This window comes from Mauremys mutica, chromosome 1 (assembly GCF_020497125.1).
Source record: "Mauremys mutica isolate MM-2020 ecotype Southern chromosome 1, ASM2049712v1, whole genome shotgun sequence".
Lineage (NCBI taxonomy): Eukaryota > Metazoa > Chordata > Testudines > Geoemydidae > Mauremys > Mauremys mutica.
The window spans coordinates 373,065,612-373,090,359 of record NC_059072.1 but is presented as its reverse complement, the minus strand read 5'-3'; the positions used below and the strand labels follow the sequence as shown (position 1 = coordinate 373,090,359).

The 24,748-nt window shown below is 47.0% G+C and overlaps 1 protein-coding gene and 1 pseudogene across 1 annotated transcript; one reads left to right on the top strand and one right to left on the bottom strand.

Moving 5' to 3' along the window:
- Positions 1-7,958: 7,958 nt before the first annotated feature.
- On the bottom strand, positions 7,959-8,906 carry LOC123363354 (olfactory receptor 52K2-like). The gene has a single exon (XM_045004222.1). The coding sequence runs from the start codon at positions 8,904-8,906 to the stop codon at positions 7,959-7,961; it is 948 nt and encodes a 315-aa protein (XP_044860157.1).
- A 14,577-nt stretch (positions 8,907-23,483) lies between these two features.
- Positions 23,484-24,424, top strand: LOC123361988 (annotated as a pseudogene).
- The last annotated feature ends 324 nt before the right edge of the window (positions 24,425-24,748 follow it).

Sequence of the window (24,748 nt, the reverse complement as noted above, 5' to 3'; positions counted from 1 at the left end):
CCTCAGAGGCAGCCAATTCTGGAGGAGTGGCTGTCCACTGGGGAAAAGGGGATGGATCGACGGAGGCCACTGGACGGTTCAAGGTTGCTGAGCCTTGGCCTTCCATCATCATCAGCTCATTCACACGGGCATGAAGTTCTCGGATAGCCCGTCGTTGAGCTTCAAGCGTCTGTTGCACTGTTTTAAACATTTTCACAACTGAGTCCTCAGTTTTGTGCAAAGGCGGTGATTTGGGTCTCTGCAGACGTGAACTGTTCTGTGCAGCATCTGAAAAGAAAGGAACACGATCCCGGGCTCCTGCATAGGATCCAAACGCATAACCCTGTCGAGGGGCCTGGCCACTCGAAGGTCCAGGGTTATTACGTGGGTTAGGGTCATTTTGCCAACGTTGATACTTAGGGAATTTAGGAACTCCTCGTCCTAATCCTGGCTGAGGTTGAGGTCCCTCAATCCTCACCGTAGGATTAGTTTGTGGTTCCTGAAGTACTGCAACCGGGGCTCCACGCCGACCTAATTTAGAGCCTCCCTGTGCATGTGCTTTAGCCAGTAAGGCTAATGTTCTTTTTAAAGAAATATCATCAGTGATATGCATATTAACCATTTCTCTTAACTGAGGAAGGGAATTATTAACAAGCAGACTGATATATGGCAGTTCATCTGTTTCTTCTTTGATATGACTCCGCCAAGCTGCACTTAACCGCAAATGAAACTGATGTGGAGTTTCATTAGGTTTCTGCTTTAAATTAGACAGAATTGCTACTCCAGCTTGCCCTGGGTGCTGATTATGTTCCAATAGGGCTACTGTCTCTTGAAAAGTTTTCTCTCCTACTCTATACTTAAGTGGCAAAGTACTCCACAATGCTCGATTCACTATGAGTTGTAAGATTTTAACCCAATCCTCCCTTGGTAAGCCAAACACTTTTGCTGTCTCCTGCACACGTTGTGCATGCATAGCAACTGATGAATCCTCCATCATTCCTACTTGCTTTGCTACCAGGTCTAAGGTTTTAATATCTGTAACAACTGCTACAGGACAATCAGAATTGGAACCTGCAGTTCCTTCTTCTGGATCTGAATCTGAGCTTTCATCTGAGCTTTCATCTGAGCTTAAATCTACAATTTCTATTCCTTGCCTCCTTCTACCTGGATTCACATTTTCCTCATCTGAACCATCAAAACTTTCCACTGGAGATAATCCTGGATATCTAGGATAATTTTCCATGAAATGTCTATGGCTTACATTCAAAGTGTCTCCACACTGACGCAGGACATCCCTTAGTCCACTAAAGTCTGGCGTGGTAGGGCGTTCTACCGATACACTAGGTGATACCAGCATATACCACGGGGGTGCAGAGGACCCACGAAATTCCTGGAGTCTAGGCAATGTTGATTGCCCGAATGCCAATAAATGTCCACCCAAAGGGACTGGATTTTCTACTCTATATGGTGCTAATGTAACATTGGGTGGAGGAGCAGGAATTCTATTCCCTGCTTGTTGTTGTAGCTCTCTTTGTAACTTAGAGATCACTACATCACATGCATTAGCTACCTGTGTTACCTGTGATACAGCCTCTTCTAACCCTTGAACAATGACCGATTCTAAAGGTACACTCACAGAAGCTGTCTCTACAGAAGTAGAGATCTTTTCCTCTTTCTCTGCTTCTCTGTTTGTGTCACTAACTACTTCACTGACTGTGACACTTGTCTCCGCCTCCTGAACTGTCACTTCAGAACTTCCGTCCTCTACCAGCAGACTGTCAGTGACTGCTGCACTGCCAATTTCCTCTGACTCCACAGATTCAACTTGCAAATTCGCTTCTGAAGGTACTGTGTCTGCTTGAGCTAATTCTCTTGTTTTACTTCTAGTCACTGGTCCAATAGGATTTTCTACCTCTCTCGGATCCACCATACCAATAGGGATGGGAATCAATTCTTCAACCTCCTCTGCTATATTTTCTCCCTTTTCTAGTTCTTTAATCTTTTCCAACAGCCGACCATGGTCTACCCTATAGGCTACTAGCATCTGCTGAACTTCCCTGAGTAACTCCATCTTTTTATCCAATTTCTTTCCCAATGAACTACAAGCTACAAGCAAGCATTCAACAGCTATTCCCTTCACCACCTTAGCTCTTTTCTTTTTCTGCTCTGTTTCATCCTCAAATACATTACTCACAAAACCCCATGGGTTTCTCTGCTCAGAAATCATTTCAATATGTCTCAGCTGCTCCAAATCTCCACCATGTTCCTGAATATATTTCCTAGCAAAGTTTTCCAAAGCTAAACTGCTAGAAATTCCAACACACTCCACTCCAGTTCTATCTTCACTTTTAACACTCTTACTACGAAATAGAGAATTCATCTCTTTCTTTTCCTAGTATATTCACTAGAATCTAGTATAGTCTAGTATATTCACTAGAATCAAACCTCTGTTGATTTACTTCTGATACACAAAAAGGCGTCCCTTTTACAGAAAACAACAGGATAATACCCCTTAACCGGTTTAAACACTGTATCATAAAAGTCCCAAGTAAATAGAGGGAGTGGGGATACTCTCTTCTCTCTTCTCTCGATGGCTTATAGCAGATCGAGAGGTCTTTCCCCTCTGTCGGGACCTGCCAAATATCGGGGAATACTGAGGCAGACGGATCAGAGGTGCAGTCCGGAAGAGTTAATGGGACTAAGATAAGGTATCTTTGAACTATTCAAGTTCTGACTGATTGCGGCCTTTCTGGCGGCTATGAATACCTTGCTTTATTAACTCCCCGCCACCACTAGTGTGGGTCACCGGATCCAGGTGCGGCTGCGAATTATTTTATTCGGTACCATTCATTAACTTCTTCAACATATAAAAACCCCTTTCTGTGCACATATATCACTTTTAAACTTTATTACTTTAATATTCAGTTAGCTAATACCGTTAAAATCCTTTAGGCAAAAGTGAAAGTAAAAACCTTTCGGATGTATAACCACAATACAAAACGGAAATACTGGGCGTGCTGCCAGCAGCAATAACCACAGTTGATTCTGACTCTGGTTTAAGAGAAAGATTTCAGAGTTTTACTGAAATTAACTATTTACTTGCGTTTCAAAGGGTCCAGGAATGTCTGGAATACCTGAAATTCCTGTCACACACTCCTTAAATCTCCTCCTGGCGGCTCGCCAGTCTGTTGCCTGATTTGGGGAGGGTTAGTAGGGACAGTGGAATTTATCCACTTAATTTGGTTGTATGTAATAATTAATTTTCTAATTAATTAGTAATGTTAGTAATAATTAATAAGTATTAATAATATGGGTATGGCTCGCCAATATGTGTGATCAGAAGATAAAAGTTCGTCTTGAATCAGGCTTCACAGAATTTAATACAAGGAGATTGGGGTGTATTACAGGAATTAGGACAGAGACAGAGTTTAGTCAAACAAGACCTTTTATTTAAAACCAATAAAACAAGAAGTAAATGTAAAATGTTAAAAGCAGTTTGATTACAAAGTTACAAAATATCACAGTTCTTTAAGAGCTATGATATGATATGATATGATATCTAATGCACTTTGCAGCAAATAGTACTAGAGTGAATTTCACACCTCTGCTAGAGGAAGTATAGTTATAAAGAAACTGGTTATGAATTAAACCCTTCTTAGCATAGATGCTTTAGAGGTGAAGTAGAAATTAAGAATTATTTCATACTTACAGCTGTGAAAGGACAGAACACTACGACTTATCATTAGTTGACAGCTTTCGTAGGTGTAGGCAGGGTGAGGCGATGAGAATAGAAGGATGGGTGTATCGCCTGCCCTAATGGTGGATTATCACACCTTTTATAGGGAGAAATCCTTCCTCTTATGCCCAAATTTGTCTTTCCCCATGGAAAGATGAGGGTACCTGTTTTCATAGGCTGACCTTTGTGTGCGTACTAATGACAACTATCTACGTATCTTGTGGTAGACTTGTTGTATTTTGTGGGCAGAAATACCCTACTTTTGCACCTAACTAGGTGAAAGGTTAGCAGATATTCAGAAAGTCCCTAGACAATTTGCGTAGGTTTGTTTCCTATTATCACTTTTCTGAGTAAGGGTCTTAAAGGTTGCTTTTAGCATCACAGAGGAAATAGGCCAGGATGTCTGGTTTAGAAGCTTCTAGGTATCTTGCGTTTACAGCTATTGCAAATTCTATTAATCTATGCAGCCTACACACTTTTATCAAAAAGACATTTTATACAGACCAACAGATTAATCCTCAGGGCTACAACTAGACAGGATTTGAATCAAACAGTCTGTCACTCTGATGGTATCCACTCCTTTCCCAGAGCTGAGATAGAACCCATGAGTGCTTATGTGTCTCTCTCTGCAGATATTGTAACATAGTAAGAACACACATTAAAATTTCCAACCTAGCCAGTGTCCCTTAAATGACTTGCCACACGATGCCAGAACATGTTAGTATTAGAACTGAGTGGGTCTACTATTTAGTTGTTTTTCTTTCTTTTATATAGGAACTAGATACAATGCTCATCTCCGCTAATTGCTAAGTTATCTGCCAAAAAGCTAGCGATCTCAAGAGCCTAAGTAGCCCCTGGAATCATGGCTAACATTGCCACCCCTACCAAAATCTGAAATGGCTCCCTTGGAGCTGTGGACGGGGAGGGATGTGTGTGAACAAAGGCCAAAGGACAAGGACAAAGAGAGTGGACCACAAGCTAAATATGAGTCAACAGTGTGATGGGGGAGGGAAGGAGAGGAACGATGGGGTGAGATCTTGGGGGAAGAGGCAGAGCAGGGTTGGAGCTTTGGCAGAAGAGGTGGGGAAAGGGGCAGGGCTTAGGGGGCCCAAAGAGTTATATATAGATCTGTTTCCCAGTTTGTCACACAGACACAGCACAGTAAATTCAGGAAAGAATTTAATGTCTTTTTCACTGTCCAGGAAGTGATTCAGGGAAGAGAGCCCAACACATGCTATACTGACCCCCTGAAATGTCCCTCTCACTTTCCTTTTTCAGGAGTGTCACCTGTGTTTTCTGTTTCTTCGCCCTCAGCCTCACACACATTACTGGATAAACAGACATTTTGCTACAGTATCTCAGGAGTCATTTGTCCCGCAAGTCCTCATCAGCATCCTCATGGCAATTCCCAAGGGAACGTAGCATCCTTGCAAACAGCGTGCTGCCTAGATCTATCTCTGGGAAGGTGCTGAAGGTGGTCTGGCTGTTTATTCACACACTGGCAGTACTGAAGCTTTTGTCACCCCTGTGATTGCTGGCTGTGTAATGGCATTTCTCTATATGTCCAATTCAGAATTTGCTGGTCTTTCACTCTAGTACTGTGTCCCCAGCAAGAAAACTGCCAAAACTGACCCAGGACTGATGGGGGCAGTTGCTGCGTTCAGCTTTCAAAATCCTCACTCCCAGTCTTGTGCTGCCTATTGATACAGAGCAGCTTCTGGAGACCAGGAGCGCTGAAAATGTCAGCACAGATTTCCTTGGCTTTCCTCAGACACCCCCCACATATTGCTCCCATCCATGGGAGCTGGAGTACCCACTGTTCTATAGACCTGCAGTGTTGCAGGAAACCTGCTGCCACGGCATCCCTCAAAGGCTGTGGAAAGGAACAGGGCAGCAGCTGCTGCTGTACGAGAGCCCGCATCTTTCGAGCAGCCTCCAGCCCTGTCTATGCAGCTCCCACCTGCCCAGCAATCCCTCCAGACAGGTTAATACCGATCCGGAACAGTTTGAATTTGCAGGTTGCAAATGGCCAGGGACTTAGTTTTACCCGGATGAATAACCAGACTAGTGCACACTGCTTCTTGCCCAGCCAGATCAGCTCTCAGATGTAGCGATTCACACCGCTATACCTGTAATTGCCACTGAACTCCATAGAGTGACATTCCTTCAGTGTTTGAAACTGGCACCTAGCTTGGGTGTGACACAGTGTATTTCAGGGTAACACCCTGCACCCCCATGTTCATCCTTATAATATGCGTGCATGGGAGCCAATGCAAAGTTCATCATGTCCAGTGTCGTCGGAAGGCTCATGATGCACTCAGCATTGTTGTTATAGTGATGTGATAGGTTGTAATTTCATGTCTATAGTTATGAGGCTGAAAATGTGTCTTCATGACTTAAAGCAAGCCCAGGCAAAGACTCTCCAGGAGCAGAGGGGCAGTTCACACCTCATCAGGGCATGTATGGGATAAACCCAGCCCAGCATCACAGGAACAAAGGACACTGGCCTAGGCAGCAACAAAGGATCTCTTGGGCTTTGGCTACACTTACACTTCAAAGCGCTGCCGCGGCAGCGCTTTGAAGCGCTAAGTGTAGTCAAAGCCCCAGCGCTGGGAGAGAGCTCTCCCAGCGCTGTCCGTACTCCACCTCCCTGTGGGGAATAACGGACAGCGCTGGGAGCCGCGCTCCCAGCGCTGGGTTTGACTACACTGGTGCTTTGCAGCGCCGCAATTTGCAGCGCTGGAGAGGGTGAGTTTTCACACCCTGCTGCAGCGCTGCAAATTTGTAAGTGTAGCCATGGCCTTGGACTCTCAAGTGAGACATCCCCCTTTCCTTGGTCAGTTTGGGACTCTGATAAGTCCAAATCCCCTCCCTGATGCTAAACTGGAATTGACTGGCTCAGGGCAGCCCAGCTAGATCAGATCACTCTGGGAAACACTGACGGCAGAGGGAATTGTGCCACATTTGGGTGAAGAGACCATCTTGTGGATACTGCCCAGAAAGTTTGGGATGGCCCAGCTCCACTCCCCTTCCAGTCACAGCATCTGTGTAGCAGTTCCAGGTGCTATTACAGTCCTTTTCAAGCTCCCATGGCTGGACACCCACCAGGAAGCTGTGTTTGGTTCCCACACACTGGCCTCTTGTGCTGTCCATAGACTCTCAGGGTTGGAAGGGACCTCAGGAGGTCATCTAGTCCAACCCCCAATGTTGAGTCAGAGCAGCTTACAGGCACTACTCTGGCTCTGGGTTTCTAGGCCCACTCTGAGATGAAGCTTCCATATTAGAACCTCCCACTAGGAACGGAGACCTGCACATGAAATGCCAAGGTCCTGAGACTAGTTTTGGCCCATCTCCTGCAGATTCTTCAATTGTTTCAGCTCACGCTTCCCAGAGGTCCCCTTGGGCGCACGCCGGTTCCAGTTTCTCTCTTTCAGGGCACATGATCATTAAAGCGAACAAACCCAGGTTTTGCAAAGGAGGTTGCTAAAACAATTCCTCTACCTTAGACAGCACAAGAGATATCCGGTGTGGTGGATCCCTCCCTGGCTGCTAACTGGAACTGGGGTACAGTTCAGACCTCTGTCTCACCAATATGGGGCCCCTCTTGCACTGTGATGTTATGACAACCTGGAAAACCCTCCAAGCTTTCACTTGCACCAACATTCACAGGCAGAGACCACACCCAGACGTGTTGATGAATGCTCTGGGCAACCACTCGGGAACTCACATAGGGAAGCTCCAGCCAAAATCCCTGCAGCTCCCCAGCCTAGGATGCCAGAGCTGTACTGTCTAGTCCTGGTCAGAAGGGCCACCAACTGCAATTAATAGGCGGCTGGTTTAAAACAAACAAAAGGAAGTGTTTGTTCACACAAGGTACAGTCAACCTTGGAACGCTTTGCCAGAGGATGTTGTGAAGTCCAAAACTATAACAGGGTTCAAAACAAGAACTATATACATTAATGGGGCAGATAGGTCCATCAATGGCTTTTAATCAGGATGGGCAGGGACATCGTCCCTAGCCTCTGTTTGCCAGAAGCTGGGGATGAGCGGCAGGGAGTGGATTACTTAATTATTTCCTGTTCTATTCATTCAATCTAGGGCACCTGGCATTGGCCATTGTTAGAAATAGGATACTGGCTAGATGGACCTTTGGTCTGACCCAGTATGGCCATTCTTATGTTCTTATTGTCAGTAAGTGATTCAGGAAAAAGGGCTCTGCACTCCAGAGTACCAGGAGAAAACTTTAGGTACCTTTATGAGGAAAGATCCAGTGCAGCCTGTCCCGGATCTGTTTGGTCCTCACCCCATAGATGATGGGATTTAGCATGGGGGGCACCAGGAGGTACATGTTGGCACTGAGAACATGGAAATGTGGGGCCACATTGTGGCCAAATCGGTGTGTCAGGATGGAGAATAGAGCGGGGATGTAAAAGGCTAAGATGACACAGAGGTGGGAGACACAGGTCCCAAAAGTCTTGAGCCGGGCGTCCTTTGTGGGGAGGCCTATGAGAACCCTGAGAATGTGAGTATAGGACACAGCGATAAAAAACACATCCAGACCTGTGATGAAGAATGCCAAAGACAGGCCATAGTAATTACTGGCACTGATGTCAGCACAGGCCAGCTTGACCACAGCTATGTGATCGCAGTAGGTGTGGGGGATGATGTTGGTTCTGTAATAGGGGCACCGCCACACCAGGAAGGGATTGGGTAGTACGAGTATGCTGCTGCGTAGTACCACAGCGAGACCTATTTTGGCCACCATTGGGTTTGTCAGGATGGTGGAATGTCTCAGGGGATCGCAGATGGCTACATACCTATCCAAAGCCATGGCCACAAAGATCCCAGATTCCATTGCTGAGAGGCAGTGAATGAAGTACATCTGCGTGAGACAGGCACTGAAATTGATCTCCCTGGAATTGAACCAGAAGATGCTCAGCATTTTGGGCAGGATGGACGTGGACATGACCAGGTCAGTGACGGCCAGCATGCAGAGGAAATAGAACATGGGCTCATGGAGGCTCGGCTCCCTCTTCACGACGAACAGGATGGAAGAGTTCCCCAAGATGGCCATGACGTACATGATGCAGAAGGGGATGGAGATCCAGACATAGGCCGCCTCCAGGCCAGGAATGCCCAGCAGGATGAAGGTGGAGGGGTTGGTGAAGTCGGTTGTGTTAGAATCTGACATGAAGTAGGGGAGAAGGTGTCCAACTCTGAGGCAGAACCGTGTCTCCTGCATGTACTGTACGTTCCCCTGACTTCCTGTATGTGCCCAGGCTCTAGGGTGATGGTCGCAGTACAAATGCCTGGATGGAGAGACAATACTAATATGAGACACTACATGCGCTACTGGAGGCTGTTCTCATGGGACAAACAGATTGGTCACTCTTCACACACTGAAAATGACATTTTTGTTATTCAGAGAAATTAATTCTGAAAAAATGACCCTACTTATGCAAATTCCATATTTTATGGTGCTCCATGTGTGGGAAATGATAATAGGCACCAACAGGAAACACTAGGGTGGATATGTCTTATAATGGGACGGAGAATAAACTGCTTTGGATGTGTTCATTTATGGTGACCCAGTCTCTATAAAGGATCATAGAATATGAGGGTTGAAAGGGACCTCAGGAGATCATCTAGTCCAACCCCCTACTCAAATCAGGCCAAATTCCCAGACTTCTTTTTTTTGTTATACCCCAGTTTTCTAAATGGCCTTCTCAAAGATTGAACTTACAACCTTGAAATTTAGCAAGCCAATGCTCAAACCACTGAGCTATCCCTCCCCTAGTAGTAAATAAAAAGGGGATTTCCAAGAAACTCTATGAGACTAGGAGAGGCTGCCATATGTAGAAAGACTGGAAAGGCTTGGACTGTTTCATTTAGAGAAGAGATACATAAGGGGGCATATGATAGATGAGACGAAAATAAAGAATGGAACATTTTACATTCAAATGGACAGAGAGAGAACAGTTCCCAACCAGTAATATCTAGAGATACTTAGTGCTTCTAAAGGCTAATTCCCCAAAGCTGAGAAAATCATCAGTAAAACTGAGGGTGAGGAAATTTTCAGAGAGAAAATGGGAATGAAACTTGGGAGTTCTTTAAGATGAGTATATTAAATAGCTATAAAAAGCAGCAAAGAGTCCGGTGGCACCTTATAGACTAACAGATGTATTGGAGCATCAGCTTTCAGGGGTGAATACCCACTTCGTCAGATGCAAGTAGCGGAAATTTCCAGGGGCAGGTATAAATATGCAGGCAAGAATCAGTCTAGAGATAACAAGGTTAGTTCACTCAGGGAAGATGAGGCCAGTTTGGCCGATGTACATAGCAGAGGGGCATTTCTGGCACATGATGACATATATAACATTGGTGGACGTGCGGGTGAATGAACAGGTGATGTTGTGGCTGATCTGGTTAGAACCTGTCATGGTGTCGCTGGTGTAGATATGTGCATGCAACAAACCTTGATGCCAACTCTGCCCACATATCTACACCAGCAGCACCATGACAGAACCTAACCAGATCAGCCACACCATCAGCGGTTCATTCGCCTGCACGTCCACCAATGTAATATACGCCTTTATATGCCAGCAATGCACCTCTGCTATGTACATCGAGCAAACTGGCCTCATCCTTCCTGAGAGAACTAACCTTGTTATCTCTAGACTGATTCTTGCCTGCACATTTATACCTGCCTCTGGAAATTTCCACTACATGCATCTGACAAAGAGGGTATTTGCCCCCGAAAGCTCATGCTCCAATACGTCTGTTAGCCTGTAAGGTGCCACAGGACTCTTTGTCGCTTTTTACAGATCCAGACTACCACAGCTACCCCTCTGATACTTGATTAAATAGCTAAAAAGCCATGATACCACAGTCATGAATATGGTCAAATTTGGCTAAAAATCCACTCCAGTGGCAAAGTGAAGGCAGCTATTGTGGGGTGGGGAAAAGCAATATATAAAATATATAAAAATGGGGGAAAATCAGGAATATAGATAGCAAGAACTAGAAATTGGAAGTTATGATTGATAAAGGGCGTTAAAGATATCAGGGAAAATCTGTGTTTGGATGTTATTAAGCATTTTAACAACAAAAGAAATCCTGGAAAAGGTTTAGGCAAAATTCTAGAGGGAGAAAGGAAACTTGTTAATGTTGCAGAAAAGGTAGATATATTTCATATATATTTTTGTTCTGCACTTGGAAAGAAGCAATATGATGCACTCATGCCACATGAGGTGATGACATACTTTAATGTTCTCCATCAGCAATCAAGGAGAACATTAAAGATCATCTACATAGAACCTTAGAATTATAAACACCAGAGTTACGAACTGACCAATCAACAACTTTTCTCATTTGGAACCAGAAGTACAAAATCAGGCAGCAGCTAAGCCAAAACAAACCAAAAAAAATGCAAATACAGAACAGTACTGTGCTAAATGTTAGCTATTAAAAATATAAAGGGAAAGTTTTAAACAATTGAAATTTTATGAAAAAATGGAAAAGCAGACATGGGATTACTTCAGAAAAAGTCTAGCAATATAATTAATGCTAATCAACAACATGGTTTATGGAGAAGTTGTCTTGTCATATAAACCTGATTTCATTCTTTAATTAGAGTACATATTTGGTAGATCAAGGGAACTGTGCAGATGTAATAGACTTTGATTTCTCTGAGACATTTGACTAAGTAAGGGAAAACATTCAGATAAAAAAAATGAATTCCCTACTATCTCAGTAGCACATACATTAAATGAAATAAAATCTGGTCACCTGACAGAACTCAGAAAGCAGTTGTCAATGGGATGTTGTCAGCAAATGTGGCTGTTTCCAGTGAGGTTCTGCAGGGATCACTTGTTGGCCCAATGTTATTCAATATTTTCACCAATGATCTGGAAACAAATATAAAATAACCGCAGATAAAATTTGCGCATGATCCAAACATCAGCAGAGCGGTTACAATGAAGTGGCCAGGGCAGCACACTGATTGATCTAGAGTGTTTGGTGAGCTGGGCCATGCAAACAAAATATTTTAATACAGTCAGATGCAAAGTGATCCTCTTGGAACAGGGAATGCAGGCAAGACCCATAGACAGGGGCACTGTAGTATGGAAGGCAGGGACCATGAAAACGATTTAGGGCTCACTGTGGATAACCTAATCATTGTGAGCTCCCAGTGCGATGCTGTGGCCAAAAGGGATGATGTGATCCTTGGATGCATAAACAGGGGGTTGGTGAGTTGGAGCAGAGGAAGGATTTTACCTCTGCACATGGCATTGGTGAAACTCACTGTGTCCAGTCCCGGGGTCCACATTTAAAAAAGGATGTTGAAAAATTGAAGTGGGTGGAGCAAAAAGCCACATAAATGATTCAGGGCTGGAGAAAATGACAGAGTGTGAGAGAGACTTAAAGAGCTTTATTTATTTATCTTAAATAGTAATAGTGGGGTCTTTAATCTAGCAGAGAAAGGCAAAGCAAGATCCAAGCGCTGGAAGATGAAAATAGACAATTCCAGCTGAAAATAAGGACCAAATAGTTTACACTGAGGGTATATAGAGAAACTGAAAAGAATCCAGAGGTGAGAGACAAAGATGATCCAAGGAGCAGAACAGAAGCTATAAGAGAAAATACTGAATGTAGAAGATTGAGAGGCGGACATGCCAACAGTCTTCAGATACTTGAGAAGGAAGCCATATGACAAAGGCTGAAGGAACTAGGCACCTTTAGTTTGGAAAAGAGGAGATTAAGTGGGGGCATGGTAGTGGTCTTCAAATACATGAAAAGCTGCCATAAAAAAGCTGGAGAAAACTTGTTCTCTCTTGCCACACAGGGCAGGACAAGAAGCACTGAGTTCAAACTACAGCATAGCAGATTTAGACTAAATCTCAGGAAAAACTTCCTAACTGCAAGAAGAGGAGGACAATGGGACAGATGCCTCAGGAGGTTATGAAACTCCTTCAAAGGAGGATGTCAAAAGGAGGCTGGATAATCATCTCTCTTGAATAGTTCAGATGGAACAAATTCTGCCCCTTGGGAGGCGGCTAGAGTAGCTGACACTTGCAGTGCCTTCTCACCCTGTAACTGATGTGAAATCGTAGTGCAGACCGGGCCATAGTCAAACACAAGTTATGGAGCTCAATACGGGGGTAAATAGGTGAAATTTTATGGTTTGTTCGATACAGGAGGTCACACTGGATGATTTATTGGTCCATTTAAGTCTTAAACTCTATGAATCTATCGATGAGGAAAGTAGGTCAGGCATTTATATTTAATGTGTCTCATAACATACGAACAAGGGAACATTCAATTTTATTGTAAGTCTGAACATATAACACTAATAAAAGAAAATTATTTACGTAATACATATTTGGCCAGTGGAAGTCCTTGCCACATATGTTATTGTAGCAAAGAGCTTAGCTGCATGGGATTCACACATGGATTGCTCATTGTAGGTGGTGCTGCTGGCCCCGCCGTTAGTTAAGGCTGTCTGATACCTTCCATTAGAACACTTCATTTTCAGTTGCTTATAAGTTTGCCAATTTTTAAGCATTTGGACAGAAATTCCCCACACTGGGTGTTGGCATCAGGCTGAATTATTTTTTGAAAGTTTCAGACATAAGAATTTGAACAACTTCTTGAATGAAGCTAGGAGAGATGTCTTGCCCATGCTGAAAAATTCTTATAATTGTTCCAGGGAGGAGCCTTAACTAACATCGCCAGGCTTTCCAGCAGATAAAAGTCAGGTAACAGCCCCCTTCTCCCCTGTTAACAACCAAGTGGGGAGGTGACAGTATCTATGCACTAGCACACAGCTGGCTCTCTGAGGGGAATTGAACAAAATATGGGCCAGGGCCTCAGAATTTGGCCTTTTATTGTACATCTCCTATCACCTTTCATTGTGAGGGATCCACTGTGCAACTGAAATGCAGCCACCTCAGGGCTGAAGTCCCTTTCCTGGGGGCAGGGGGACTAGCAAAGGGGGACATTTTGATACATGACACTGGAGCAAACTCATCACCTGTGCAAAGGGTCCTGGGATGTCTAACAGCTGTGCAGAGCGGAAAGGACCACAGACCTATTCTCTATCTCATCATGCCCACGTAGCACTGGGTTTGTTGAGCAGCAAGAGACGGTACCTGTGAATTCTGAGATGGAAGCGTCTTCCCTGGGAATCCCCCTCAGGTAGCCATGTCCCACGCCTCTCTCAGCCCAGCATCTGCAGCAGCATCCCACACTGAGAGCTGACAGAGGCGTGCACCATTTATAATACAGCTCTGTGCAATCCCTGTGGGGTTCGCTCAGCCTCGAGGGAAGATGCGGGCATCTGAGAAAAAAACAAGCTGGAGACAGGCCTGTTGTGGGCTCTGTGCTGAGTCAGAGAGGAATTGGCTGCTCTGTGTATTTGTGTATATTTTTAAATTATGGTTTATTAGTAATAAAATTAGGTCTCCCTAGGTTCTGAGGCCCTGTAAATGCCCAGGATGGCTGGGTAGATATTAGACAAGCATATCTGGAGAAAGATGACTGAGGAGAGACACAAACACTTTCTGTAAACACATTGGGCTGTAGCTAAGGGATCAGAGATCTGTAATTCTCATCAGTAATTATCATCCGACGAAGTGGGTATTCGCCCACGAAAGCTCATGCTCCAATACGTCTGTTAGTCTATAAGGTGCCACAGGATTCTTTGCTGCTTCTACACATCCAGACTAACATGACTACCCCTCCGATACTTATCATCAGACTGTGCAGCATCTTTCATTGAAGGAGTTCCAAACACCTAGCAAAGGAAAGTCACTATGAACATATCCCAATTATACAGATAGGTAAACTGAGGTCCGGGGTTATCTGATTTGGCCAAGGTTACACAGAAACCAGGAGTCCTGACTTCCCTGATGTAACCACGTCTCCCTGTCAGTAACTGAGTGCATAATAAAAGGGAAATGGACTCGCAGTCTAGAAGGGTCTCTTCATTGTCTGAGTGTGACTGACTTCCCAGGGATGCACCCTGGAACTGAAATACCACTAAGCTCTCTGGCATACCAATCTCTGTTCCCTCTCACACTGTGAGGCTGTGACAAGCTGCAACCTCAGGTCTTGCACTTACTCAGCCATACACACAGCCAGGGACATACCCAGCTGCAGGTACCTGAAACCTTTCACTAGCCAGCCATGAACTAACAATAGAGAGGATCCAGCCAGCTCCCCACATCTCCCCAACCTAGGACCCAAGAGCTGTATCATCTTGCCCTGGCCAAAAGCCTGACCAGTAAAAGTTTATTTCCCAGTCTGCCCCTCCCTCAATGTGGAGAGGACAATGCACCAGCCGCTGTTCCTGAGCATTTCAAACACCACACTGGTTTAGGTAAAATATATATATATATATATATATATATATATATATATATATATATATATATATATATATATATATATATTATATATATATATATATATTATATATATATATATAACAGATTAAGGATGGTTACCTAAGAAATAAATGCAATCATAATCTAAGTTTTATACACTGGCTAGGATTTGAATCAAGCAGTGTCTCACCCTGATGGTACAAACAATTCACCAGTCTTCTGTACACAGGGTTTCTACCCTTCAACCTAGGACCACATCCCCAGTTCACTTCCTAAGGTGTTTCCAGGTGTTGAGTTGTGGGGGGAATGAGACCAAGTGACGATGTCGCTTCCCCCTGTTATATCTTCTGCCATGTGGAGGGAACTTCATTGTCCCAAACATTTTTTAAGTGAAAGCTTGCAGCAAAGTTATTGGAAAAGTACAGGAACAAGGTTGTGTCCAGTGTCGCATAAGCTGGTCACATGCATTTGCATGGTTCAATGAGTTATAACAGCATTTCCTGGCTGGAAGGTTCACAGGAAAGTCCATCAGGTGGGGATAAGCCTCTTCTAAGATATATTATCAGGGGGTAGCCATATTGGTCTGTTTCCACAAAAACAACAAGGAGTCTGGTGGCAGACTAACAGATTTATCTCGGCATAAGCTTTCGTGGGTAAAAAACTTCAGTTCTTCAGAGGCATGGAGTGAAAGTTACAGATATAGGCAAAGAATAAATGGACACAAATCAAACATCAGGAATGATAACATACAAAAGCCAGTAGGAGAACACTTCAATCTCCCTGCACAGTCAATAAAAGATTTACAAGTAGTCATCCTTCAACAACAAAAATAAAATAATAATAAAAAAACTTTAAAAACAGACTTCAAAGAGAAACTGCAGAGCTACAATTCACTTGCAAACTTAACACCGTCAATTTGGGCTTGAACAGGGACTGGGAGTGACTGGCTCACTACAAACGCAAATTTCCCTCTCTTGGTATTGACACCTCCTCATCAGTCATTGGGAGTGGACCACATCCACCCTGACTGAATTGGCCCTGTCAACACTGGTTCTCCACTTGTGAGGTAACTCCCTTCTCTTCATGTGCCAGTATATTTCTGTCTGTACCTGTACTTTTCACTCCATGCATATGAAAAAGTGTGTTTTTTTACCCATGAAAGCTTATGCCCAAGTAAATCTGTTTGTCTGTAAGGTGCCACCGGACTCCTCATTGTTTCTAAGGCCTATTGTGTTTCTTAATGGACCATTACCTTGAATGGTTCCTCCCACAATCTGCTGGCTACACACCTTGTGACTCAGCAAGGCATGCAGGGACCTGCCTATGGACAGAACTCTAAGGTTTTTTCCATGCCATGTGCTGGGTAGCTTGTATTTGAGACAAAGGAAGCATAAGCCACAAGGCAGAGGATATAAAAGGCTGCAGTATCTCCTCCATCTTGTCTTCAATCCTGCTTCTCACCTCTGCAGGGACTTTGCTACAAACTGAAGCTCTGAACAAAGGACTGAATGATCAATCCCGGCTGTGAATGCCTTCCAGAGACTTGATTTGAGCCTGCAGTTTATTCCATTACTGCTAAAAGCCTGAACCAAGAACTTTGCCATTACTGTATGTAACTGATTCCATTTATCCAATTCTAGCTCTCATCGATATCTTTTTCCTTTTATGAATAAACCTTTAGATTTTAGATTGTAAAGGACTGGCAAAAGTGTGATTTGTGTGTAAGATCTGATGTGTATATTGACCTGGGTTTGGGGCTTGGTCCTTTGGGATTGGGGGAACCTTTTGTCCTTTTACTGGGTGATTGGTTTTCATAGCCGTTCATCCCCAGGACGAGTGGCACTGGTGGGGATACTGGGAGACTGGAGTCTCTAAGGGAATTGCTTGTGTGACTTGTAGTTAGCCAGTGGACTAAAAACAAAGTCCTCCCTGTCTGGCTGGTTTGGTTTGCCTTAGAGGTGGAAGAACCCCAGCCTTGGCCTGTAACTGCCCTGCTCTGAGCAATTTGTCCTGAATTGATATTCTCAGAAGTGTCCCATCAAGGACAGCATCGTTACACATGCATTTTAGAAGAGCAGGAATGTGTCTGTCAGGCTCTCAAGTCTGCAAACTCTGGAAAAACACATCACACCTGGATAATCAATAATCAGAAGGCAACCTCTTGCTTGAGGGTTGAAACTGAGTTGGAGGTAGTCGGACTCCTCAGGAGAGGCACTTCAGGAACTCTCCCTCTGGATGCATCTCGTGGTCCCCACTGGCAGACAAAAGATTTGGCCACTGGAAGGCTACTGCAGTGCCACTCAAGAACCACATTCAGCTTCAATAATTATCAAGGGTTGGGGGTGTTCTACTAATCTTCTTGCAGATGTGTGTAAGTGCATGAGACTAGTAAAATTTAACTTTAAGTGCGAGCAGTCTTGTGTTGTTCTGTTTGTGCCAACCATCGATCGTTCGGACGGCCGCGTCTCCCCTGATTTATTTCCTGACACCAGCTTGCACAGAGTAAAAGTCACCAAGAGCATAGGGTTGAAAGAACCCTGGGTAACAGCCAAAGGCAGGTGACTCAGAAGGAATGAACGGGTAATGAATATGCAATCCATTCCTGGTCGCTCATTCCTAGCTTCTGGCAAACAGAGGCTAGGGACACCATCTCTGCCCATCCTGGCTAATAGCCATTGAAGGAGCTATACTCCTTGAACGTACCTAATTATTTTTTAACCCTGTGTCTTGGTGTTTATGACATCCTCTGCAAGGAGTTCCACAGGTTGACTGTGCTTTGTGTGAAGAAATACTTCCTTTTTTTTTGGTTTTAAACATGCCACCCATTAATTTAAATTGGTGAGCCCTAGTTCTTGTGTTCTGAGGAGTAAATAACACATCTTTATTTACTTTCTCCACACCAGTCATGATCTTATAGACCTCTATCATATCCCCCCTTAGTCATCTCTTTTCCAAGCTGAAAAGTCCCAGTCTTATTAATCTCTCCTCCTACAGCACCTGTTGCATGCCCTAAGATTTTTTTTTCTCGACCTTTTATGAACCTTTTCCAATTCCAATATATCTTTTTTGAGATTGGGTGACCACATCTGCACTCAGTATTCAAGGTGTGGGTGTAATGGATTACATAGAGAGTCAATATGATATTTTCTGTCTTATTATCTATCCCTTTCTTAATGATTCCCAACATTCTCTTTGTTTTTTTGACTGCCGCTGCACACTGAATGGATGTTTTCAAAGAACTATCCACAATGACTCCAGATCTCTTTCTTGAGTGGTAACAGCTAATTCTTTGAGATCCCTTCGTAACTCTTTGCCGTCTGCTTTGTACTTAATTATCTTTAGTAGTTTTGTATCATCTGCAAGTTTTGCCACCATAAGTACCGTTCACCATTTTTTGTAAACCAAGGTGCTCTCATGGATTGGTAACCGGTTAAAAGAGAAGAAAATAAGAGTAGGAATAAATGGTCATTTTCAGAATGGAGAGCGGTAACTAGTGGTGTCCCCCAGGGGTCTGTACTGGGACCAGTCCTATACAACATATTCATAAATGATCTAGATAAAGTGTTAAACAGTGAGGTGGCAAGATTTGCAGATAATATAAACTACTCAAGATAGTTGAATCCCAAGCAGACTGCAAAGAGCTGCAAAAGGATCTCACAAACCTGGGTGACTGGGCAACAATTTGGCAAATGAAATTCAATGGTGATAAGTGCAAAGTAACGCACATTGGAAAACATAATCCCAACTATACATATAAAATTAAGGGGTCTAAATTAGCTGTTTCCACTTAAGAAAAAGACCTCGGAGTCTCTTTCATGTAACTACACCTGGGTGTGTCCCTGGCTGTGTAAGTGCAAGCCCTGGAGAGAATTGCAGCTTGTCACCGGAGGGGTTGGTGGTCCCCAATTCCAGGTTACACCCTGCTGAAGTCCATCTCGCCCACCCAATGAACAGGCCCTACTATTTCATGAGTCCATTTCCCGCTTGTCATGTGCTCAGTTACTGATGGAGAGACCGTTGTTGCAGCAGGGAAGTTGGGAATCCTGGGTTCTGACTGTGTGAATTTGGCCAACTCTTTTTCATGTCTCCACTCAGTCATCTTTCTCCAGATCTGTCTGTCTAATATCTACCCATCCACCCTGGGCACTTACACAGTATCAGACCCTATGGAGGTCTGGGCATTATCCCTAGTTTTCGTAGTAATCAACTATAATTTTTAAATATACCAACAAAAAAAAACACCCCACAAAGAACAGCCCAGTCCTCTCTGACTCACAGAGCAAAAGAGCTCTCAGCTCCCTTTGGGAAGCTCCCATAATTGCTGTTTACTGCTAAAGCTGGATATTGGTCTTACCCAATATGGTCATTCTGATGTTTTTATAGAGACACCAGATATATCTGCCTCCTGTTGTACCGCACGAGACCCCCCTCCCCTCCCCTCCCCGAGCTGAGCCAGAGCCCAGGATTCCTGACGGGGTCTCTCGCTGCGGAGTTAGTAACAAAGCAAGGGCTCCGGCCAGTGATGACAGTGAAAATACACCAGACTCCACGCTGGGCTGGGGAACAGCCGGACCCCGCTCGATTCCCCCTGCCTTGTCTGAGCCAATGCTGCTCTCACACTGGTGTCAATCTGCAATGCCCCTGGCATGTCGCTCCCAGCCCCTGTGGGGTGCCGTATGCTCAGGGACAGGGAAAAGCAGGCGACTGTTTCTCAGTCTCACGCTCTCCGCTGAGCTGCAGCTCCCCACGTGAGGCAGAAACCCTGCTGGGACCCCACAGCGATGGCTATAAACCTCCCTGCCCAGCGCTCCTCCGGCACAGCACAGAGACTCTCCGGTTGCCTCCCGCTGGCCCTGGCAGCCCCTCTCTGCTGCGCAGGAGCTGGGTGAGTGCAGGGCTTTGGAGCCCAGAAATGGCCCTCGGCAGCAGCCCCTGCCCCACATAACAGCCCAGAGGAAGCACAGAGCTGAGGCAGGTCCCAGGCCAGGGGAGCTCAGAGAGGAGCCGGCTCAGGGTCGGGGAGCCAGTGCTGAGAATCACGTCTGGAAAGTTGGTCTAAGCAACGGGAGCTTTTTATTTTCCTCTCCCTCCTCCCATAATGCCAGCGCCCCTGTTTGCTGCCTCCGGCTCCCACCTGGCTCGAGCGGCCGCTCACCCCTACATGCAGGAAGGGCTGGGAGCAGCCCCCGTGCCCTGCTTCTGCTTAGCTAAACTCCTCCATGGGGCTGAGGTTGCCAACCCTCCAGAATTGGCCTGGAGTCTCCAGGAATTAAAGATTATTTTTAATTAAAATTATGCCATGAGATGAAATCTCCAGGAATACATCTAACCAAAACTGGCAAAATTACATACTTCTCCAGCATTAGTCCATCCAGTCTGACCCTGGCACGGACAAGCCAGAGAATTGTGCCCGCTTACCCCTCTCCTGAACCAAGGACTTCAGTTAGACTGGGGTTCTCCAACGTTATTATACCACAACCCCCTTCTGACAACAACAGTCACTTCCTGACCCCGGCAGGGCAGACCCCCTGATTCCCACTGCCCCAGGTGGGAAGCCAATGCCCGAGCCCTCGCTTCAGCCCCAGCCAGGGGGCCTGCAACCTGAGCCCTGCCATCCAGGGCTGAATCCCTCGGGCTTCGGCTTTGGCCGCGGGTGGTGGAGATCAGGCTTTAGCCCCGAGCTCCAGCAAGTCTCAGCCAGCCGTGGCGACCATATAAAAATGGGTTTGTGACCCACTTTGGGATCACAGCCCACAGTTTGAGAACCGCTGAGTTAGACCAAAACATTTCAGTCCTCGGGAGACTATGCTGCTGTGTCCGCAGGCAGAGAACAGGAGGGACCAAGCCCCCCCACCCCATGCCAGAGGCCCTTCAAATGGCAGGGGATTGGTCGGGTGAGACATGCCCGGGTGTTCCCAGCAGGCAACCCACACCCCAGGCTGCAGAGGAAGGGAAAAAGTCCCAGGTCCCTGCCAATCTGACCTGGGAGAAATTCCTTCCTGATCCCAAATCTGGCAAGGCATTAAATGTTGAGCACATGACCAGACCCACCAGCCAGGCATCTAAGAAAAGGGATTATCTGTTCCAGCCTAGGACACTGGTCCGCCCCATCCAGTGTCCCTTCTCCAGTTGTGGCCAATCCCTGCTGTTTCAGAGGGAGGTATAGAAAAGCCCACAATACATCTTGCAAATTGTTGGGGGTACTGGGAGGGGGAACCCCTTCCTGGCCCCAAGCAGGCAACCAGCTGAAGCCCTAAATCCTGAGATTTGAGTACAGCTGCTGTCTTAATGCCACACAGGCCTTCCTGTTCTCCCCACGGCCCAGGGAGGGACGGGATGAACAGGGGGCCTCACAAGTTCCAGGGGATCCCCACAACCTCCCCCCGCAACACACACACACAAACAGGGCCACGGAATTACTCCCAGATACTGAATTAAAGCATCTGGTTTTTAAATTTCATTAAAAAATATATCAATTCTAATCTGAAAGACTCTAAACCCACCCGCCGCCGCTCTAAGTGAGCTGTGCAGTGTCTAACCACCCTCACTCACTGCTAGGTACTTGCATTTTACTTCAGGGTTGAATTTATTTAACCTTAACGTCTGGCCCCAGGATCTTGGTGGAGCGTGGCGGGGAGCGGGGAGGCAGTGAGATCAGGCCAGTTCAAGGATGGGTTTGGTACGAAGCCGTGGTTGCACGAGCGCAGCGTGCTGGAGCAGGCGGCTGGGTCAGTGAGGGTAGAAGAGCCGGTCGTGCAGGGGATCGCCCCCTCTGATACCCCCGCTCTGATCCCCAGGCGCTTGTTGAGTGCTGACGCTTGGTGTGTGGGCAGCTGGGAATTTCCCACTGGGAGTGAGGGCGCCAGGGCTGCTTGTTGCTGTTACTGCGCTGGGCAGCCGGCCCCATTGCCCAGGGTGCCGTGCAGGAGAGCAACGCCCAAACGGTCCCTGCCCAGAGAGCTCCAAGCCGGGACTGTGACAGACCCAAGAGATGGAGCTGAACAGATCCAGGGGAGATGCAGGGGGAGAGTCACGGAGGACAAGGGGACAGACAAGGGAAGGTGCCCTTTGCATTAGCTAGTGTCCTCACTAGTCCGCGTAGTCATGGTGACCACACTCCTCACCGGTGCTGGGACAGATCAGAGCCAGGAACATCAGCAGTGGCCTGGCCGGGGGAGTGGGACTCAGCTGCCCGGACCATTCCCTGCCTGCCTTCCTGCTGCGGGAGGGATGGGAGTGATTATACTTTTCTGCCTGAGCTCCCCTGATGAGTCTTGCTCACAGGAGCGTAAAGAGAACGTGAATAGCCCCAGTGGGGAGAGGGCAGTGCCCCAAAACCCAGTGCAAATGTCCAACAGGCAGGGAGAGATCCAAGAGCATCTGTCTCTGTGCTCGGAGCTGGACCAGCTTCCCAGGCCAGGCCTCCTCCGCTAGAGGAGCTGCAGGCTGCAGCCAGCCCTGGGAGGGCTCTTGAGCTGAGCTGAGCGTTGAATGTGAGCTCCACGTGGTAACACAGAGAGCGGTGCACGCCCCCCAGGATCCCACCCCCAGAGGGTGTGGGGGAGACGGCTCCCTAGATCACCACAGGAGGGCGCAGGGGGCAGAGGGTGCCTGAGGGGGGCTGTTCGGGATCCCCTGGCTCATGTCAGCCCAGTTAGACATGATGCTCCATTTGCAATGGCGGCTGGTCTCTCTCTGGGAGCATCCATAGCCGATTCTCTGTGGTATCCACACCCTGGCTAAGGGTTTAAACACAGGGGTGGCCGTAGCACGTGCAAGCCCCAGTCCGCGGGTGGGACAGCCCTGCTCCCCAGACTACACAGTCCCTGCCTGTGCTGAAGGAGCAGCAATGTGATCGGTCTGTAGGAAGCTGCCTGCTCGCTGGGTTCATGGGCCCCCTCCCCGCAGACAGCCTGAGACAGTGGCTGTAAGGGGGCTGAACTCCCCCATGCCACGCAGCGCCGGAGTTAACGCTGAACCTCATGGTGACACTGCCAGTGTCAGGGTCAGCTGTTCCACTGCCGGTCACTTCAGCTGATGGGAAAGGGGAGGGGTGGGGTGCGGTGCAGCCCATTCCCCACCCCCCTCAGTCTTTGCTCACCAGACTTTCCCCTCTACATTCAGAGCTGGGTCCTATTTCATTGGGCCAGTTTGGGGCAGGAGCTCGTCAGGTAGTTTTGGGTGCTCCGTAAATCGCAAGGTTGCAGTCTCAGGCCTGGAATGGGTGGGGCAATAACGGGGACATGCCGAAGGCACGGGGTGACTACTGCGTTCCTTCATTCTGTGCAGGGAGCCCTGCAATCATCGTTCTGGTGTGTGCCTAGCCACAGGGGCTGGAAGCAGCCGTGCCATGGAACAGAACAGACCTAACCAGCCCCACCATGGCAGCTTCCAACTGGACCATGCCCTACCCCTCCACCTTCATCCTCCTCGGCATCCCGGGGCTGGAGGCGGCGCACGTCTGGATCTCCATCCCCTTCTGCTCCGTCTACATTCTGTCCCTCCTAGGGAACAGCCTCCTCCTGGCTGTTATTAAGACCGAGCTGAGCCTCCACGAGCCCATGTACCTTTTCCTTTCCATGCTGGCGCTCGCCGACCTGGTCGTCTCCACCACCACCCTGCCCAAAACCCTCTGCATTTTCTGGTTCAGGGACCGAGCCATTCACACCAATGCCTGCCTGGCCCAGATGTACCTCCTTCACTCACTGTCAACCATGGAGTCCGGGTTTATCTGGCCATGGCCTTTGATTGTTACGTCGCTATCTGTAACCCGCTGCGACACTCGGCCGTCCTGACCAGTCGGACCATAGCCAAGATAGGGCTGAGTGTTGTGATGAGGGGAGTCCTGTTACTGGGTCCTCACCCATTCCTGCTGCAGCGGCTCCCGTACTGCAGAACCAATGTCATTTCTCACACCTATTGTGAGTTCATGGCACTGGTGAAACTGGCCTGTGTGGACACGACAGTCATGACAGCCTATGGTCTGGTTGTAGCATTTTTCACTGGCGGCTTAGACCTGCTGCTGATCGGCCTGTCCTACGTGATGATTCTCTGGGCCATCTTAAGACTCCCCTCCAAGGAGGCGCGGCGCAAGTCCCTCAGCACCTGCAGCTCCCACATCTGTGTCATGCTGGTGTTTTACATCCCTGCGTTCTTCTCCTTCCTCTCCCATCGCTTCGGCCACGTGGCTCCCCATGTTCACATCCTCATCGCCAACATGTACCTGCTCTTTCCTCCCATGATGAACCCCATCATCTACGGGGTGAGAACCCCGGGGTTCCGGCAGAGGGTGCTCCACATCCTGGGCATCAAACCAGCCTGAAGCCCATGGGACCGGTCAGCGGCTGGAGAGCAAGGTCCGTGCAGGTGACATCAGGGTCAGCAGGGCCCAAGATCCAGACAGCTGAGTCACCCTCCAATATGGAAACCCACGATAGCCTGAGTCGCAGGGCTGGCTTTTCACTGCCCTAGAACATTGTTATCACTTGTCATTTTCACGGACCTGGCCCAGATCAGGGCCTCATTGTGCATCATGCAGCTAGAGACCATCTATGGCCCAGGGGCTTCTACCCAAACAGACAGGGTGGCTGCTCCTCTGTCCCCGGCACACGCCCTCTCACTCCCAGATGGTTACCCCTCTCCCCTT

Excerpts from the sequence above, each read along its gene's own strand:
- LOC123363354 (XM_045004222.1), bottom strand. The coding sequence starts at position 8,906 with ATGTCAGATTCTAACACAACCGACTTCACCAACCCCTCCACCTTCATC.